The sequence below is a fragment of the Notolabrus celidotus genome, chromosome 10 (assembly GCF_009762535.1).
Source record: "Notolabrus celidotus isolate fNotCel1 chromosome 10, fNotCel1.pri, whole genome shotgun sequence".
In the NCBI taxonomy this organism is placed as follows: Eukaryota; Metazoa; Chordata; class Actinopteri; order Labriformes; family Labridae; genus Notolabrus; species Notolabrus celidotus.
The window spans coordinates 28,488,383-28,508,256 of record NC_048281.1 but is presented as its reverse complement, the minus strand read 5'-3'; the positions used below and the strand labels follow the sequence as shown (position 1 = coordinate 28,508,256).

At 39.1% G+C, this 19,874-nt stretch overlaps 1 protein-coding gene and 1 long non-coding RNA gene across 5 annotated transcripts in view; one reads left to right on the top strand and one right to left on the bottom strand.

Annotated features, from left to right (window-relative positions):
* The window catches only part of ppp2r3b (protein phosphatase 2, regulatory subunit B'', beta), a 40,816-nt gene extending 27,385 nt beyond the window's left edge, over positions 1–13,431 (bottom strand). For all 3 annotated transcript variants that reach the window (XM_034693645.1, XM_034693643.1, XM_034693644.1), the window contains exons 1-2: positions 13,306–13,431; positions 11,160–11,546 (exon numbers count right to left, since the gene is read on the bottom strand). In XM_034693645.1, coding sequence (XP_034549536.1) covers positions 11,160–11,513 — 354 coding nt within the window. In that variant the 5' untranslated portion in view covers positions 11,514–11,546; positions 13,306–13,431. The remainder of the gene's footprint in view (positions 1–11,159; positions 11,547–13,305) is intronic.
* A 45-nt stretch (positions 13,432–13,476) lies between these two features.
* LOC117820028 overlaps positions 13,477–19,874 on the top strand; it is a 41,077-nt gene continuing 34,679 nt past the window's right edge. For both annotated transcript variants that reach the window (XR_004632674.1, XR_004632673.1), the window contains exons 1-2: positions 13,477–13,679; positions 15,259–15,378. This is a non-coding gene — a long non-coding RNA (uncharacterized LOC117820028). The remainder of the gene's footprint in view (positions 13,680–15,258; positions 15,379–19,874) is intronic.

The window sequence follows — 19,874 nt, the reverse complement described above, 5'->3', positions numbered from 1 at the left end:
AAGCTACAGTTTTTATGAGTTTATTCAATTAGGACAATGCACATTAATCCACATTTTAGCAGAATGCTTCATTGTAAATATGCCAGAATTAGCACCATAGCTAAATCTCCTCCCTAGTCCTAAAGCAGGTACTCCCATTAAACATTAAACAAATATTACAATCACTCAACAGTTCACAGGACAGCACACACATTAACTCACAAACAGTATTACACACAAAGTGGACACTTTTGTTAGACTATAAATGACAGATCTACATTTAATACTCCGGTTTGAATACAAGACGAGCACAAAGCCCCCCGGGAACGAGCTTCAGAGGAGGAAACAGACATTATTCATGAGTACATGACTGGTTTGTTTTTAACCAGTGTTTGAGTGTTTGTTTAAAGGTTAAGTAGTTCTCACACTCCCTGATATGAGCCGCTAATTTGTTCCAGGAATGTGTGCCTCTAACAGACTCTACCATTTGACTAAATTTAGTTCTACTCCTGGGTACATCACAGTCTGCTCTAGTTTGTGCTCTGGTATCTGTTTCGTTTTTTTAAAGATGAACTCATTGGATGGTGGGGGGGAAGCCCATTTAAAAATAAGAAAATAAGACATCAACAAAGTTTAGCATGATAAGGCAGAATTAAATCCCTCGTCTTGTAGGTTCCTCAGAGTTGCTGCCGTCACTGCCATCTGTCTCACCACTATCATCTCTCAATCTTCATCTCCTCTATCCCTCTTTCCAACCCCACCCAGTCTCAGCAGATGGCTGTCTAACATGAGTCTAGTCCTGCTGGAGGTTTCTGCCTGTTAAAGTAAGTTTGTCCTTGCCTCTGTAACTATCTAAATACTGCAAAGTGCTCTGCTCATGGTGGATTAAGATAAGATCAGACTGAGTCCTGTCTGTAAGAGGGGACTGGATCTTATCCTGTCTTATGTTTGGTCTTTGTTAATAATTTAACATAGAGTACGGTCTAGACCTGCTCTGTTTTTAAAGCGTCTTTAGATAACATTTGTTGTGCTTTGGCACTATAGAAATAAAGATTGATTGATTGAATTGGGGGAGTGGCTAACTTGACTGACAGATGGGCACATTGTGGTGTTACTCTACATCCCTGTCTCTTTGCCTCTTACTAGGCCGACCTAAAGTTCAGTCCAATAAAGAGATTGTTGGGCTTCAAAACTCTAATTCAGAAACCAATGGATGACATCGCTGAGATTACATCAATGTCTATGGGCGAGTAGCAATCAACCACTTTTTATTCACATGGTGCCAAAGAAGTCTCTGGCCCCTTTATTTTTACGTAATGTCACCCATCTGTTTCTGAAGCGCTGTTTTGAGGCCAATCGTCGGTGGCAGCCATATTGGAAATGTTGAACTCAACATAACTTCTGTCAAGTGAAAACTCGTAATCTTAATATCTCCGAAATTGCTGCATAATGAAAAAATTCACCCCCCCTACAGTGTGTGCCGATAGAGAAATGAGCTATCCAGACTACACTAGTTTTTTGTACCAGGCTGTAAACATGTTTATTTCTGCTGTAAAGATCGACTTTTTTGAATTGGTGTGTATGTGGTTTCCAGTACTTCCGGAGCCAGCTTCAAGTGGACCCTCGATGAACTGCAGTTTTTAACACTTCCGCATTGGCTTCAATTCTCGCTTTTTAAAATGTATTTACTGAGAGCCATCATTATCTTCCAAGTAGGATCAGATTCATGAGTGTTAAAGAAGAACGTACTTTATTAATCCCCTGGGGGGAAATTCAATTTTTTGACTCGTGTTATTTTTCAGTCATGCTACACGCACAGTTTTTGGTATATACATACAATCATGCACACACATGCAATGGACATGCACTTAGGGAGAGATGTCAGAGTGAGGATGCTGCAATCAACCAGCGCACCCCAAGCAGTTGGGTGTTCGGTGCCTTCCTCAAGGGCACCTCGGCAGTGCCCAGGCAAGTGAACCAGCAACTCTCCAGCTACCAGTCCACTTGCCAAACTTCGTCCATACTGGGACTCGAACCAGCGACCCTTCGGTTCCTAAGTCAAGTCCCTATGGACTGAGCAACTGCCGCCATTTGCCACAGCATTAAGCGAAAATCTGATCCCCAATAGAACCCAGGGAAAGTTGAACACCAACTTAAATCAAGCAGGGCACCTGGACACAGGCAGATCTGACATCATTGGTCACTTTGCTGGAAGCCTCTCTTAACATGCTGTGTACGCCTGAGTAGTAGCCTATCTTTGGTTTCCTTCTGTCAACTGTCACACAAAACTGTTCTTGAGATTAGTTCTTTTTCACTTCTCTGAATCAGGAGCTGAAGAGTCGGATCACTGGCCATCCTGTTTAGCATGAAGGATCTGAGCTGTATGTGGTGACAGCACAGTGGAGGTCAGAGTAGGCTACTGTTTTAAAGCAGCAAGAATTATTTGAGTTCCAGTGAAGCATTGTGATTTTTTTGTGTATCAAACTGGTGCATGAATATCATCCTGATACATAACTCCATGGTAGCCTTTTATTTGACTATAACTCAAACAGGCTGTCCACACTCCAATGGCTCACTGTGACAAACAGGACTTCATGAGAACTCCTTCTGACCCCACAGTATGTCTAATCTGTGCACTGTTAAATCTCATTTGCACAGAAAAATGTGTTTTGTCTTGTTCACTTGATTACATAACACATGAGATTATGAAACGCCATCAGGAGGTAGAAACTACTGACATGTTTAAGCTATAGCGCTCGCAGCAGTCAGATGACTTACACAAGTTGTTGAGGTTAATTTTTAGATGCGCTTTAATCACGAATGTATTCAACAGGGACGCTTTATTGTGATATTCAAGAGACAACATGTAGGGCACACCACAGTGAAGTGAAATAAATTACAGCAGGGTGGAGCGAAATTCCGATCAGAACTCCCCAGAGGGCTTCTCCAGCCTGTCAATACAAGCTTACATGGTGTCCCACTGACTTTAAGCTCATCTGGCTTCTGGATCCGCATCACTAACATGATTGAACCAGTAACACGCATAAAGAGGCAACTCAAAACCATCGTATGACTGCGGGGTGGATCCACGGGCTGGCTCACAGCACAAGGTATAGAACCCAAATCCAGAAAGCTCCAGCTCAATCCAACACAATCAGATGTCTGAGACGGGGATTTGGGATACATGTGAACATGGGCCAAAAATAGGCCTGACTGACTGACAACATGGTGGGCTACGGGAGGGCCGACAAGCAGAACATGATGTGAGCAGATCAGCTGGCTTGCATAAGAGTAATAATACAAAAACAGAGCGTGACAGTTAGCGTGGAGGTCTGGGGAATGGTCTGTGTTGTCTGCAGGGCACCAGAGGTGGAGCAAAGGGGACCAGACTACAGACAGAATCTGAAGATAGGAGGTTACTGTACATACACACCCAACACACACTCACACACTCACACAAGGGCATTACAGGAACTACTATGTAAATACTGGCAGTTTACTAGCTGTTAGAGACAACAGATTAAGAGATCAAGATCATTTAATGTATCTGTTGAAATAAAGACACATCAAGTGGAAACCTGACACCATGATTTTACTGGATAATAAATATGCATCTGCACAAAATAATCTACTCTTTATGACAAACACACTTAAATAAAATGACTCAAATTTTTCATGGGTTATGATTAAGGCTGTTAGCGTTAACACATTCATTTCAATGCGGTTCATTTCTTCTCGTTATCTGCATGCTATTTTGTCCCTTCTGGCACACCGTAGTTAAGCTACCGCAGTGTCTTCCTGCTTCTATCATGACGGACACTTTTGAATGGCACAGTTCACCTCTTAAACTCCCAGATGGCTCAGTTGACAAGTCAAAAATTATATGCACTTTGTGTCAAACTGAATTAAAATCACCAAAGTAAGTGCAGGTGCGGCAATTCAACAGCGGTCAACTGCATCACTAAAGCCGGCAGAGCACTGTTCTGAAGCATGCAATCGCCATAGACCTGTGGAGGAAACTGAATAGAGGAAGTTAACTGCAGAGCATGCTCTTCGCTAATTAGGAAGCAACTAACTGCAGGCCAGTCAATATCGTGGAGGACTCGGATCTACGGGATGTCCTCAGGGTGGCATGATGCGGCCAGTCCTTTGCCGTATTATCATGAGGAACTGTCTGAAACAGGGAAAGCAACCAAACTTGAACTCCTGAAAACTCCATTTATATGATTACCAAATCAAGACACTGGTGAGAGTTGCTTTACGTTGTTGATATGGAAATTAAAACTGTTCTAAAATGCAAAATGATGCATGATGATGTGATTGAAAATTCGATAAATCCCGGTTGGCTATTTAAATTCAGGGACAGTGAAAGTAAAACTCAGGGACACGGAAAATGAAATAAAACTAGAGCCGACTGATGTGGGCCTTTTGTGACTGATACAAAATGTATTTTAGTGAGGACATACTCACTGGGTACAAATATTCTGGCCATCAAATGAGCTTGGTCCTTATCTAATTGGATTTGGCACTAATTCTGTACAAACACGTCTACACTCAGATGCTTCTTTTTTTTTTAATATCATAACTGCATTCAAGTAAATGTTATGTTACAATATACTTCTACACAAATTTAGTACTGCTAACAGACAGTTAACCTTGTTTACCTCATTTATCACCTGTCAACAAAAGTTCTCATACAAGCACATACACTACTAGTCAAAAGTTTGGAAACAATTCAAGGGTTTGTATTTATTTCAATTATTTTAAACACTGTAGATTAACACTAAAGACATCAAAACTATGAAAGAACATATATGGAATTATTTAATTAACTAAAAAGTGTTAAACAAAGCAGAATATGTTTTATATTTCAGATTCTGTAAAGTAGCCCCCTTTTTCCTTCATGACAGCTTTGCACACTCTTGGTATTCTCTCAGTCTGCTTCATGAAGTGGTCTCCTGGAATGGTTTCTAATTAACATGAGCCTTGTCAAGAGTTCATTTGTAGAATGACTTGCCTTCTTAATGTGTTTGAGACCATCAGTTGTGTTGTTCAGAGGTAGGGTTAGTACACAATGGATAGACCTATCTGACTACTGTTCAATCCAGTTACTACTGTTAATCTGTGTAATCCAGATTATGGCCAAACCAGATTATTTCATAGTTTTGATGTCTTCAGTATTAATCTACAATGTTGAAAATAATTAAAATAAATGAAAACCATTGAATGAGAAGATGTGTCCAAACTTTTGACTGGAAGTGTATAGCATCTGAAAACGTACACAGATACTAATGTGTCCATTTTAGGTGGTAATATCGGCCTGTCAATATACCCCTCAGGTTTGAAAACCAACAACTACAACAAAACTGGAAGGTGCCATAGGGCTCAAATATGTTCCCAACATGCATAGGTTATTATGGAGACTACATGTTAATAATACTTTGTGCAATGTCACACAGAGGCCGAAACCAGCTCAGTCAAAGCCAAACCCAAAGTCTGCAGTTGTACACTAAACACTCCAAAGTTAGAAAGACTCCAAAATAAAAGGACTTGCTGGAAACAGCTTAACACCCGGGTCTCTCTGACAGGTCAGGCAACTGATAACGTGACCCTGGACCCCCCGCTTCAAATAGCTTCAATGCTGCTGAGCCCAACTAAGCACGATAAAAATAAAATCACATCTTGAGAAATAAACTCTGATCCCAAATGTAGACGCTGAGAACAGACTGAAAAGTAAACAGCTCTTTCTTCTGCTCTCCATCTGTTAGCCTGTGTAGAATCTGTGGGTGAGACATATTTGCACATTAAGAGAGCGTTAATTCAGAGCAACAAAGCAGAACCGAAAGTCAAGCCTTTAGGTGGAGCATGGTATTTACTGTACCAGATCTACAACCACATATTTTGACAATGAGCAGCATCTTACAGAAGTTGTTTCAGAGCAAATGACACAGGATGAATGTCCTGCCACGCCTCATCTCACTGGCAAGAGTTCTGGGTATCTAATGCCAACACAAGAGAACCAAGGCTATCTATATCAGTGTCTGATGTCAAAGTCACACCAGCTGTTCCAGGCGACAGCAGCCTGACATAAATCGAATTTTTGACTAATCCTTTGAAGAATGCATCTGTATGCAGGAATTCATTCTGTTGTCTTAAAATAGAAGTATTACTTTATACAACCTCACAATCCTTTTTAATATTGACTGACACTGTGTCGCCACATGCCATGACACATCACAGCAGAATACACAGACTGTCCTGCAGTTGCTTTTATATGAAGCTAGGAGAGGGAGAGTCATCAGGGGTCAAGGGGTCACGAGGAGGAAAGAGACATTGATGTGATATCAGGAAAGTTCAACCCATCTGTCAAGCGTCTGACTCATTAGGGGCTCATGTGAAGCAGACAAGAAAGAAGTCTTGAAAATGAAGATTAAAGCCTCGTCGTTCTTGTGAGGATCACTTAAATCTAGAAGCACACTGCTGCAGTGCTTCCTCTTTGACATGTTTTAAGGGAGGAAAAACTTCTCAACAGGTCACCAAAAAGGCCTTGGAGAGGCTTTTTTATATCTCTGCCTGAGTTGGAGATATTTTTGATGAAGACAATGTCAAAAAATGTTTATGGATGTTTCATTTTGATGCCGAAAAGTGACCTATATCCATCTGAAGAGAATGGAAACAGCATGGCGGAGGTTTTAATCATAATTCACTTCAAGTTGTTCAGATAGTTATAATTAAATAAGCTGTATGAGTTATCTTACCAGTCCTGAAATGAGATTATTCAAATGTATAAAGTGGTGTAGTATTTAAAATGATCTTTTATGCGCTCGTTCTGGAATGACATTTTTAAAGCTTTTTCAGATATTTGCCAGAAGACCATTGAACCTGATCCAATCCTGGCTAATTTTGGAGTTCCAAAGGACAACACAAATATCTCTGCCTCCCAAGCTAAATTTTTAAGACTCATTCTTTGTAACTGGAAATCAGACAAACCCCCATAATTTGTTAGCTGGATCAAAGAAATGTTGTCATTAGTTCCTCTTGAAAAACTCATACAACAGAAGCAAGTCCCATCAGAAATTCATCACTACCTGGGCCCAATTTATAGATTATACTCTCCCTGTTCCCTTTTCACAATTACCATAATGTTGAGTCTCCTTAAGCTTTTTGCTTTGTATTCTATGTCTGAGAATAAGAATTGAATGCTCTCCATGTCATTCAGTCCCTCCAGGATTTCGCGGGATTTTTTTGTGATTGTTGCGGCCCAAAAAGCCTGATTTTGCGGCAGCTTTTTGAAAAAATTGCGGTGAAAGTTGCGATTTTTTTTTAATGCTTTTTTCCCCCAATAACATCTCAGGGGCAACTAAATACGCTAAATTACAGTTGTTTTTAGAAAGCATTCTTGATGTGACCACTGTGACTGTATTTTGATTCTCTTGATTCACAGAAAAATGCCATGAAAGGGCTGTATTTCACATTTACGACGGTCCCTGAATGCACCTCGTAGTGACGGGCACTTGACAGTCAGTTCACGGCACTCTGAAATTAATCTGCATCTTTGATGACTAGGAGTTGATCAAAACTTACTAAATGTGTCTGATGTCTCACCAAACTAGAATAAATCAAGCTGTAGACGCAGAACTTTTTACGGTAATGGCGGCAACAATGTCAAACCTCAGATAGTAGTAGGCTACCTTAAATAGTAAACAGACGCCCCGTGGTTGTGTCTGTGTCACTAACACACACCGGGGGTAAAATCATCAATGAAGATGAGACAGATGCATGGAGGAGGGAGAGCTGGTTCATAAAGCACACCTGCTGCAGGTAGGTGACCAAGCGAACACTGAGCCCCTCAATCTATAAATAACAACGTTGTCATGGTCACTTGTCCTGCCTGCTGTCCCCTCTCTTCACCCGTTCTCTGTGCATGTTTTGCTGTTCAAAAGTGCCGATCAAGTGAGGACTTACGTTTAAGGAAGTGAAATTGATGATGAAACCGATGACGTACAGGGGCTGAGATTAAGGTAATTGGTCAAATTTGCGGGAAAGTTCCGGTGATTGTATAAAATTGCAAGGCCGCGATTCTGATTGGTTGAATTTGCGTTGATAGTTGCGATCGCGAAATCGCAACTTCCTGGAGGGACTGGTCATTACACTCCTGTTTTTATTTTTTTATTTTTAGATATTTTATTCTATATATTTATTATTCACAAATTATTTATTTATTTTCTGCTATTATTATTATTATTATTTATTTATTTATTTATTTTTTATTATTATAAAACATTTTTTCTACCTTTATTTGTCATTTCCCTGTCTGTTTTACAACCTTTCGGATGTCAGGTGGTTTGGTGGATGTTAGGGGTGTACACGTTTGTGTTTGTACGTGTACATATCTGCTCAAAATTAAGAAAAAAATATAAATAAAGTTATAAAAAAAGAATTAAAAAAGGATCTTTTAGCACCTCAGTGGAAATTATACTCTAGTCAAATTTGCGGGAAAGTTGCGGTGATTGTATAAAATTGCAAGGCCGCGAAAAAATCGCGCTGATTGGTTGAATTTGCGTTGATAGTTGCGATCGCGAAATCGCAACTTCCTGGAGGGACTGGTCATTCCACTCCTGTTTTTATTTTTTTATTTTTATATATTTTATTCTATATATTTATTATTCACAAATTATTTATTTATTTTCTGCTATTATTATTATTATTATTATTATTATTATTATTATTATTATTATTATTTTATTATTCTAAAACATTTTTTTAACCTTTATTTGTCATTTTCCTGTCTGTTTTACAACCTTTCAGGTGTCGGGTGGTTTGAGGGATGTTAGGGGTGTACACGTTTGTGTTTGTACGTGTACATATCTGCTCAAAATTAAGAAAAAAATATAAATAAAGTTATAAAAAAATTATTAAAAAAGGATCTTTTAGCACCTCAGTGGAAATTATACTCTAGCTCTGCTTCATGCAACATCATCACCAGCATCTGAAGGTGACAGTTGTCCCAAACATGAAGTCCGGCCTCCCTCGTTGCCTTGGTGTTTCAGTCAAAGAGAGATTAGATGTCACACCACTGACCACTCCAATGCCTCCTTATGTCCGTCTTTAGCATGTCAACAACATGTAGAAGGAGGAATCTCCAAGAGGACTTGCCCCAGCTGTCCAGCAGTCTCACTGTCATCACATGTACTATGCTTACAATGCGGACCCCTTCCTGGCAGAGTGGGAGTCCTTGAGAAGATATATTTAAGGTCTTTTGACCGTAACTGCTGCCCGGTTTATTTTATAATTAAAGCACCCCTGAGTATAAACCCATTCCCTTGTGGAGATCGTAGCCACAGCACAATAAGATCTGCAGCAGCACACACACTCTGATAGGCCAGGTTTAGACACTCCTACATCTCATACCACTCTTCCTCAAGAGTGAGGCGTGAACATTTGGAAAGTATTTGACTAACAATCACTACATGTGCCCACAGACTCGGAGGCTCCACTGTGATGGTACAGGGTGGACAGTCCTTGGATCCTTTTGATCCTGCAGGACACTCAGCAGCCTCTTGTGGCCAGCCTGGGGAAAGAAACCCTCCAACTGTGGACTCTTCAAGAGAACTTATGAAAGAGACCATGATCTTATGGAAAGGGGTTAGAGGTGGAAAGATCCACCATAAAGTACAACGCCTCATGATCTGAAAATTTGACTCTATTGATGGTACAAGATCCACTCATTTACAAACGACAGAAAGTAGAATGAACGTCGTCATAAACTGAAATAGCAGTTACATATCAAGGCCTTTTTAACAGCAGACTTTTTAAAGTCATTGTTGGACTTGATAGAGACCATTCCAGGAGACCACTTCATGAATCAGACTGAGAGAATACCAAGAGTGTGCAAAGCTGTCATGAAGGAAAAAGGGGGCTACTTTACAGAATCTAAAATATGAAACATATTCTGCTTTGTTTAACACTTTTTTGTTCATTCAATAATTCCATATATGTTCTTTCATAGTTTTGATGAGAAGGTGTGTCCAAACGTTTGACTGGTAGTGTAGGTTTAGGTAAATAATGTTCAGAAACCTTCTTCTGTTCTGTGAGAGTCACAATACATCTCCTCAGTCTTAATGAAGTTCAGAAGCACTTGCGTGTTGTCAAGGCAGTTATTAACTTCATTCCTGTAATGGAATGTGTTTGATTTTACAGGTGTATCGAGTACACCGCACTCTCTGCGTGTGCAGTTAACATGCACACAATCTAACCTAATCTTCTCTTGAAAGACTACAACTAATCTAAAATGCTGCTGCAAGACTGTTGACTAGATCCAGTAAAACAAACCACATAACCCCCATCCTGTTCTCTTTACATTGGCTGCTAATCAAATTCACAATACAGTTTAAGATCCTCATATTAACATATAAAGCTCTCCATGATCAAGCACAGTCGTATATCTCTGACCTGCTCCGCCCTTACATCCCCAGAAGACCCCTCAGATCCTCAGACCAGGGTCTGCTTGCTGTGCCTCGTGTGAGGCTAAAAACTAAAGGTGACCGTGCCTTTGAGCATGTGGCTCAAACTCTGTGGAACAATCATCCGGCCTAAGTGCGCTGTGCTGATTCCACCAAGACATTTAAAAAGAAGCTCATTTGTTTGTCCTGGCTTTTGACCATCTTTTGTAATTTGTTATTTTGTCTTCTTTCATTATATTCTTATTTATTGCACATTGTATTGTCTTGTCGATATTGATACTCTGTGAAGCTCTTTGTGACTGTGCTCTGTGAATCTGAGTAATGAACATGAGCAAGGCTTTAATGATATAACAAAAATGATGGCATATGACACGTCTACCAGTCCCTTTTGATTCTTCTAGCACCTGCAGCCTGGTAGAGCCGGGCTCACTGAGACTATGGTTTTGTAACAGTCTTAAGTCAGAGGTATGTTTGTAAGGCTCTTGGAATTAGTCTGACACTGCCAGACACACCTTGTTTTGAATGCTTTATGAAACAGCAGCCTTAGATGCCCCGAAGTTTGGCATCTTAAGATCCTGTAAATCTTGTAAACACCTGTTCAACTCTTACATAACATTGCAGATAAGACGGATGAGTGTTCTGCTTCATGACATCTGGAGATAAACCCTGTTGATGTTGTTTATTCTATCAGTTCAAGATCTAGATGCCAGTATTTACCTTTTTCGTGCTGACTGATCTCCGTAGTACTCGGCCATTGGGTCCTGTCACTCTTGTATTACTGCCACAACCAGAGGGCAGGGTGCTGGTGGATGGCGGGCTGGAGGGAGTACCAAGTGGAGCAGGCTTCTTCTCCGCCAGGTTCTTCTGGGATGCCACATTGTTGTTCTCATTGAAGGTCATCAAGCGTTTGTTCTGGGGTTCCCCGCTCATCAAATCAATGTCTTGCCCACTTTTGATTAGGTCAAGATAATCCTTGAGTAGTGACTGTGTTGCAGGATCACTTAACCAGTTGAGAAAGAGCTCGTCCACCTTCATCTTCAGAACAGGCTGGAGGACCTGTGGTGATGGCATTATGCAGAATGGTGTGTTTTCTGACGAGATTGCCTGTGTGGAAATAAAAGAAGTGTGTCATTATCAACACACGGCTTTGATGCTGTACTTCCTGCACAGCCGCTATGAATGAGTGGGGTCTGCACGAGGAAGAGGAGATAGAATAGAATAGAATAGAATAGAATAGAATGTACTTTATTGATGCCCAAGGGAGAAATTCAGGTGTCTGGCAGATAAAATTATAAAAATCACATAAAACAAGTAATTCAGGTGTCTGTCAGCTCATCTCACATTGGCTAGAGACTTATGAAGCCTAATGGCTGCAGGGATGAATGATTTTCTGTATCTCTCAGTCCTGCAGCGCTGAGAGATGAGCCGTCCACTGCTGCTGTTTCTCTGGTCCACAAAGAAGTTGTGAAGTGGATGATCTCTGTAATTTAGAATGGCCTCTAGCTTCTTCTGTGTGCATCTCTCCACCACAGCCTCCAGTGAGTCAAACCTGGTTCCAATCACAGTGCCAGCTCTTCTCACTATAGTTTGTCCAGTCGCCTCGCATCCTTGTGTTTTATACCAGTGGTTCTCAAAGTGGGGTCCTGGGACCCCTGGGGGTCCGCGAACCATAGCGTGGGGGTCCGTGAAATAATTAGAATAAATATCTAATTAATTATAAAATTGTGCTGTGTCATTAAAAACAGCATATACACCATTGTTATGATACCATTTAGTGGCTCGAAGGGATATGCCAGTCTTGCTCCTGTTAATTTTCTGAAAGCTTTTAAGATCAATCACTTGAAAATTATAAATGCAGTCATGTTGAGTCCACAAGGAATGAAATGACCCTCTGTTTTAAAGTATACAAGTGGTATTTTCAAACTGAAGTGTTATCTGTTTATCACTATGGAACAGGTCTGAAGTATTTAGATTGATAAGTTTTACAATACAAATAGTTCTGAGGGCATCTATGAGTGCAAATGGTAGTAAGCATGTGCTTAATCTATGTTACAATTATGAGGGGGTCCTTGGAAAATGTTCTCACCTGTAAGGGGTCCCTGGCTCCAAAACGTATGGAGTTTTATACTGCTTCCCCAGCAGACTGCAGCATAGAATAACACACTTTCCATCACAGACTGATAAAAGCAGCATCTTTCTGCCGATGTCTAAGGATCTGAGCCTCCTTAAAGAAAAAGAGATGGCTCTGCCCCTTCCTGTAGAGTGCATCTGTGTTAAGCTTAAGGGACCAGTCCAACTTGTTGTACACCTAGATATTTGTAGGTTGGCACCACCTTGATGTCCACCCCTCGAATGTTAACTAGCTGATGGCAGAGCCTGGATATAATTTCCTTTGATGCCTAAGTTATTAGAAACACAGGCTCCAATAGAGAAACGCACATGCAATCGCTTGGTATCAGCTGTCTTTGCATGAGTAAACACACAAAACACTCACCAACGTTATTGAATTTTAGCGCGAAGCGTCAATGGCTCAGCCCACAGGCAAAACAAGCCTGAACCCATATTGACCCCGAGTGAAATCAGCTATTTATAACCCCATTGTCAGAAAAAAACAGAGGCTAATTCACTAAGCCTGCATCACTTTAACTTAACAGAATACCTGAGCAGGATCACCTTTAACGTACTGAAGGTTTCTGTGCAGCAAACAAGTTATTTAGCCTCGATAGCTTTAGCAGACTGGCTAATGTTGACTCGTTCACACAGATCCAGATGATATATTGAATGAACGGTGAGATTAAACACTCTGGGAAGACTCAGAGGAGCTTCCTACATGAGCGGAGGAGTTGAAAGAATGTTTATTTACCTGTGATTTGGAGAAGTTCCGCTCTATCTCCGGCGTTCATGTCACTCAGTGAGAGCAAAGCAAACAACCGCAACTTCTCGCGCTCCGGTTCCCCTGGTAACCACCGGGTGTTATCGCGAGACTTCCCGAGAGGATGACGGTTGAACCCGCAGCAGTGAAAAAGGTACTTTATCCATCATAACACCTGTTGAAAGTTCTGTTTTCAAACATTTCTCCTCTTAGAGTTTGACTTTTTCGACGCAGTAGGATACTGAAGTTTTCTGTAATAGAAGCTCAAGTTCTCAGTGGTTAAGTGAGTTTACATTTCAGCCGAAGAAGCAAATTGTGGTTTATTTCGAGTCATGCAAACTTTAATCTTCCATTAGGATAAGGAGGTGAGTATCATCAGCAAATTGCTTTAAAATAAGGTACAATTATTGCTGTAAAATGGTAATATACAGTGTTATATTTTCATAACCCACATTATTTTCTATTTTTTGTGTGTGTTTTGGTTGCTCCTCTCCCTTCTTATTTTTATTTTATTTTATTTTATTTTACTTTATTCTTTTTTTTGTTTTTGTTTAATCTTGATCTTTTTAGGGAGCCTTTTTAACATCTGGCAAGGGAATGCGGATGTAAACTAGCCTTTTGGCTAATTCTGACATATTTACAGAAGTGTTAATTAATATGCATGGTTCTTTTAAAATGAAATATAAAATAAAATACAAATAATATTTGATAAACATGACTTTTTTAATTTTATTTTTTTAAAGATCAGTTTATTTAATTTTTTTTAACACATTATATACAGAAGATCAGTGTAAACAATTAAAGCAAATAATCTTTTTTTGTATAAGAAAACATATAAGTGAATGAATGAAAAAACAAACAATAATAATAATAAATTATGATCATTAAAATGAAAAAATAAATAAACAAATAAGAAAATAAATAATATTTAAAATACAATAAAATAGATAGGTTCATATTTAAAAAAACATGACTTATTTTAACCCACAATAAGTCTTGTAATTAATTAGCGAAGATACAGCTGTCAGTTTCTTTGTTCTTAAAGCTGCTGTTGGTAGGAATGGTGTAAAAAGCGTTACTTTTTATCTGCTGGGTTTGCAGAAAAGGTCATAATGCCCATCGGTACTCATCTGTAAGTGGAGTAGTTTTGAGACTATTGCGAAATCTCTGCGTTTTCCAATGCCTCTGTATCAAGCAATGTTATTATTCCCCTCGTTCCCGTTATGAGGGACCAATCATAGCTAATCTCCAATCCTCTGTCTTGATTGGTTAAGGGGCGGCCCCTACTACGTCCTCCGGTTGGTTATGAGTCCGGCACTATCATGACTGCACACGCCGATCTGTGTTGGGGGGCTAAGAGGAAATCTGGTTGGGAGTGATAGTGTTGACATTCGAAGCCCCTCTCTGAACAGATGTTTACTCTCTGACTACCAACAGCAGCTTTAAGTGGAAAACTAAATTGGTTGGAGTAAAAAGTCATTTTTTCCCTTGTATTTTAATATAGAAGTATTAAAGAAGTATAAGAGCACAGGTGTCTCAAATATTCTAGTATCTAGTTGTCTGGGTAAATATTTAAATCTTCAACTGTACACATGTATCTATGAAATGTTGCACTTAAACTCTGTATGTTCAGCCAGAATTTTTTTGCAAGGTTTGACATTAATATTTACTTTATTTAATATAATATATTCATACAAAGAGTCATCACAGGGGAAATAACCATCTTAAGTATTTTTTAAATTTTGTAAGTGTTTGTTTTCTGAAATGTACAATCCAACTTTAACTTGTTATTATCAGAGCACTCATTTTCAAGAAGCTTGTCTTCGTGCGTGTTTGATTCAGCCTCCTATAAACTTGATCCTGCCTTTTTCTGCATGAATGACATATATACATCTGAGCCTAATTCCCCTCTCTTGTCTCTCCTTGTGTTTTTACTCCTTGAAGCAGCTGGGCTGAGCACCTGGTGTGTATGAAGCCACAGATCCCTATTTACTACTACTGCAGGGAGACATCTCAGCCTCTCTTGCTGCATCCCCAGCGTAATATCAAGCATCACATGGAAAGGTCAGTACAGAATAAGGGCACTTTATTTGACATCAGGGGCGTAATGTTTTCCGCAGAATGGGACTTTCCAACTCTGTACCTCAAACTGAATCCAGACAGCAGGTTTCACCACAACATCTTAAGTTAATGCATACTTAAGGGATGAAGGAACATGTTAAATGCACTCAAGAAGAGGCTAACATGTTTTATGGATATTACAGAAACAGATTACATGATCACAAGGTCAGGCATTAATGGGATTATAACAATTTCACTCTAAGTTATTCTCTCACAAGCATTGCAAACAAAGTAAACAACGGTGGGGTTATTAATCTTGAAGTCCAGACAACATAGGAAAGTTTGTCCGACTAATCAGACACACTGAAGTCTTAAAGAAAATATTTTGCATACTTTTTTTATTCTTGTAATCAAAGATTTTACATTTATAATTTCACATTTGTTCCTAATGATGCATTTTGTTTTACATTCACATTTTTATATCAACAAAATGGATAGTTCTGATGCCGTTCTTCAGCACAGAATGAAAATGTTGATTATGATGAAGGTGATTAGACAGTTGTTTGTTGACTTACTGTGACCACCTTTATTGATATGTTATTCCTCTGTATTTTCTGCATGAAGCACTTTAGGGATACCTATGACCCTAAGCCTCTATATCTCTTTAATAACCACATTCAAAGTGCCCGCAGTGTTGTTGTTTAGAACAAATTAATGGTGGTTGCACAGTTGTGAAAAATATTGACTGCCTTCTCCTGATTGCTTCCCTTGATAACACCGTAAACCAATTCTGAGACATTCAAAGTTGTCTGAGGCGCAGCACGTAATGAGAAACCTCTTTGTTCTTCAGAACACTGTGTGTTTTAGAAACATGTGTTTTAGAGCCTAATCAATATCAGAAATGAGAAGAGAAAAAAAGCGAAGGTCTTGAAACTTTAAACTTTGCAACTTTTCAAAGCGTAATTATAGTATACAAATAGGATTTTACCCAAAGCAGTGTGCATGTTGTTTCTTCACGCCTTGAAGGACGTTTCAAAGGTTTGGCCGAGGCTGAAACCACAGGGGGACAGCTGGTTAGCGTAGGAAAGTGTTAGTGAGGAGTTCATGTGTGCAGCTCTCCCTTACTGCTGTCAGCTATGCTATATGGGTGCTCTGTGAAGTAGGCAATAAGCAATCTGCTCTAATAAGGAGAGTGAATAAAGTTAAAAGTGTTGTGTTGTAGATGTGTTCTGTAGGGACTTATTTTCACTGTAGTCCAGGCAAATAGTAGAAATAGTAACAGGCATATGGCTACAATTCTTTTTAGTCAAACTTTTTTAACTTGATAACTCGAAAAATATTTCCAGATTCAGATTTGAGATTTTTAATTGAAATAAATTAAATAAAAATTGCATTCAGACACAACATTTGACATTCCAGTCCAAGATATGTTGACTCTCCAAATCTTTGCTTGATCCTGCTGTTGCTAACTTTAAACTTACAAAAGCCCTGTAGTTCTGGTTTTATTCCACAGATGTTTTTCGCCATATCACTCCTGTTTTGATTGGTCATTAAGTTTGCAAATATTTGAGCATACTTTTCCAGATGTGTCTGAACCCGTCTTTCAACCGTTGTTCAGCAGAAAGTTTCAAACAGCTGGAGTTCTTACAACCATTTGAGAGTAACCGCAGCTTTGTCGCGAGTACATAAATTGATGTTTCAAATATGTGAAAGTTATTTTAATTATTTAACAGTTCTCTTCTTTTTTATAAGGCATAAAGGGAAAAAATGTGAAAGAAATTAAAGTGAATATAGAAGAAAAATTAAAAGTCAAGACAATAGTTTGAAATCAATCTGTAAAAATACAATCTGTTGAAGAGTTTAATTTTTACTGAAGTGAATATCTGTTCTTGATCATACTGTTATATGTGACATCTTGCAGTCGGTAAAGACTCTGAAAAATCTCCAGCATAGAGAAACAGAACCAGACTCTTTCATGAGGTTGTATCATATGCTATATTTAGTTTAGTTTAGTTTATTCACACACATTATCACAAATATACATGTGTATATATTCAGTAAACATTTTCACAATGGTTGGATGTGTGGCTTTATTGATTATTTCCTTTTACACCAACCTGTCACACATTTTTAAGCACACAGCAATAATTTTCTGTTAGATGGATTAAGCATTTTGAGGGATTATTCCTTTTTGGCTGAACAAGAGCTGCAAACATTTGGTAAAGTGCTCTGAAATTTATGATACATAGATCGTTGTTCAAACTTTTTAAAGAACTATTCAATCCTTTCACGACAAACCAAAAACACAAGTCCAAATTGTTCCCCGTTACAAAATGATCAGAGTTCTGTAGAAAACAACTATTCACCAGTGATTGTTTTAAAGATTGTAATAGTTTGATCTCATAATATAATACTGATACTATCTATGCTGCAAACCTTTAAGTCAAACTGTGATTGTATGATAAAGTTATTCTGATGCAGATATTGTCGTTCTCAAGAATTTACAGCCAGGAGTGAGAATTTAGGGCCACGTGGATGTTTCATCTCATCCGTTCATCTCCTTCTCTAACTCAGACCGCAGAGTGATCGTATGGAGCTCCTTTGAATAAATACAACTCTGTGTGAAATAGCGTATTACACAGATCTCCAGTAAGACAACTCAAAATAATCTAAATGTACTTTTTATATATAAAAAAGTGATTTTCACGCCATTTAAGTACAAAATAAGAAGTGAGAAAAGCACTTTATATTTCATAAAAATGCCTCTCAGTGCATTTTTCCTGTAAATTTCTTCCCTTCTAACATTTCTCCTCAAGACATTAATGGACACTTGTTTGAAGAAACTTCTTTCTACTCCTCTTAGTGCATCAGTTCTAATCCTTCATTTAAAGTACATGAAATATCAGAAAAGAAGAGCAAACATTTAATTTTCTTTTCCTACATTTTCTCCAACCTACAATTATGTTTGAAAATATAATGTAAAAACCAGTTTTACACCTTACCGGGCCCTTTAAACAATATTTTACTGTCAGTTCTACTTTGTTGCATAAAGCAAAATAGATGGGATGCCTTTTCTGTTAAACTTCGATAAAATTTAAACTTTCCAGACATCAGTTGCATGTTTTGAGGTACCTGAGCCACCACAGATGTCACCTTGGGTTACTTTCCCTCCACACACTGTGCACATTTTACTCTACAGCTCCAAAAGCAATACAGATTTGTAGATATCTCTCTCTGTCTGATTTCCAATAATAGCCAGACATTGTTGAAATAACCGCTTGCATGAAGTAACAATTTTACAAGAATGTAGCTGGTCTAGTGATATTTTTGACCAGAAATCGCTTTGATCTCGGACTTAAACACTCTCTGTTTGATATGGCTTTCAAATGAACCGTGGTATGAACCTCACTCTCCGCCTCCCAAAATGGCATCGGGTAGTGATGAGCCTTCGCATAGCTCTTTCATGGCTTACAGTGTAAACACGCCACACTGTTTTTATTCCTTAAGAAAATCACAGACAGAGAATCAAACTGTCTTCAGTCAACATTTAGATTCCTAATACGCTGCGCGAAACGGAGCCGCAGAGGAGGAGACTTCTTTCATTAGACACTTCACTGAGGCTCTGAAGTTTGCTCCTTCCATCTGAGATGACTTTAAAAGAGAAACAATGCCTCTGCCTATTGGGGTCTTTGGAGATTTTCTCTCTCATCACGTATTAATGAAAGAGGTGGCATGTATGGAGTTGGAGAGCTGAAGCAGGAAAACCTGGTAGTGAGCGTGCCAAGGAAGAGCTGCCTTTATGTGCACGGATGTATGACAGACTACATTGCGTATATTTGATGATTTGTATGTTGTTTTTTTTCCTCCAAGAAATCTTCAACTTAACAAAATCTGCTCATTCTCTTCAAACTACTATTAATACATGTTTGTAGACATTCAAGAATATGTATCTAAGAGCTGCCTGTAGAGGGCACACTTCACCTGGGATGCTTCAGGGCTACACCTTTCCCAATCTCTCCCTCCTCTCTCTCTACACACACACTCACACACACATAAACAATATTCATCTGAGTATAATCATCTTATATCAGGCGCAGAGACAGAATGAATTAGAGGTGAGTTCATGCCAGTTATTCTGATGAATGCACCGCACATCACTTCCCCACATTGGCCTCCATTTCTCCTTTAATGAGACAGGCCCATCAAGACGGAGCGGGAGCTTTTTGATATCCTCAGAGGGGCACGGCGCTCCCAAACATTAACGCTCATAATTCATAGCAAATCAAGAAAGATCTTGTTGGAACAGAGGATCACACCAATTACCAGTTGTTTATTGTTTGCTATTGTTGTGTTTACCGCAGTCTAATCATATTTGGAGGTCAGCCACAGCACTACATCAGCTCCAAGTGGAAAAGCGCGTTTGAAGCCTTTCATTTCGTTGTGCCATATTAGCTGCACTGAGCAGCCCCCGACAACACGCTGCCTTTGCTTTCAAGATA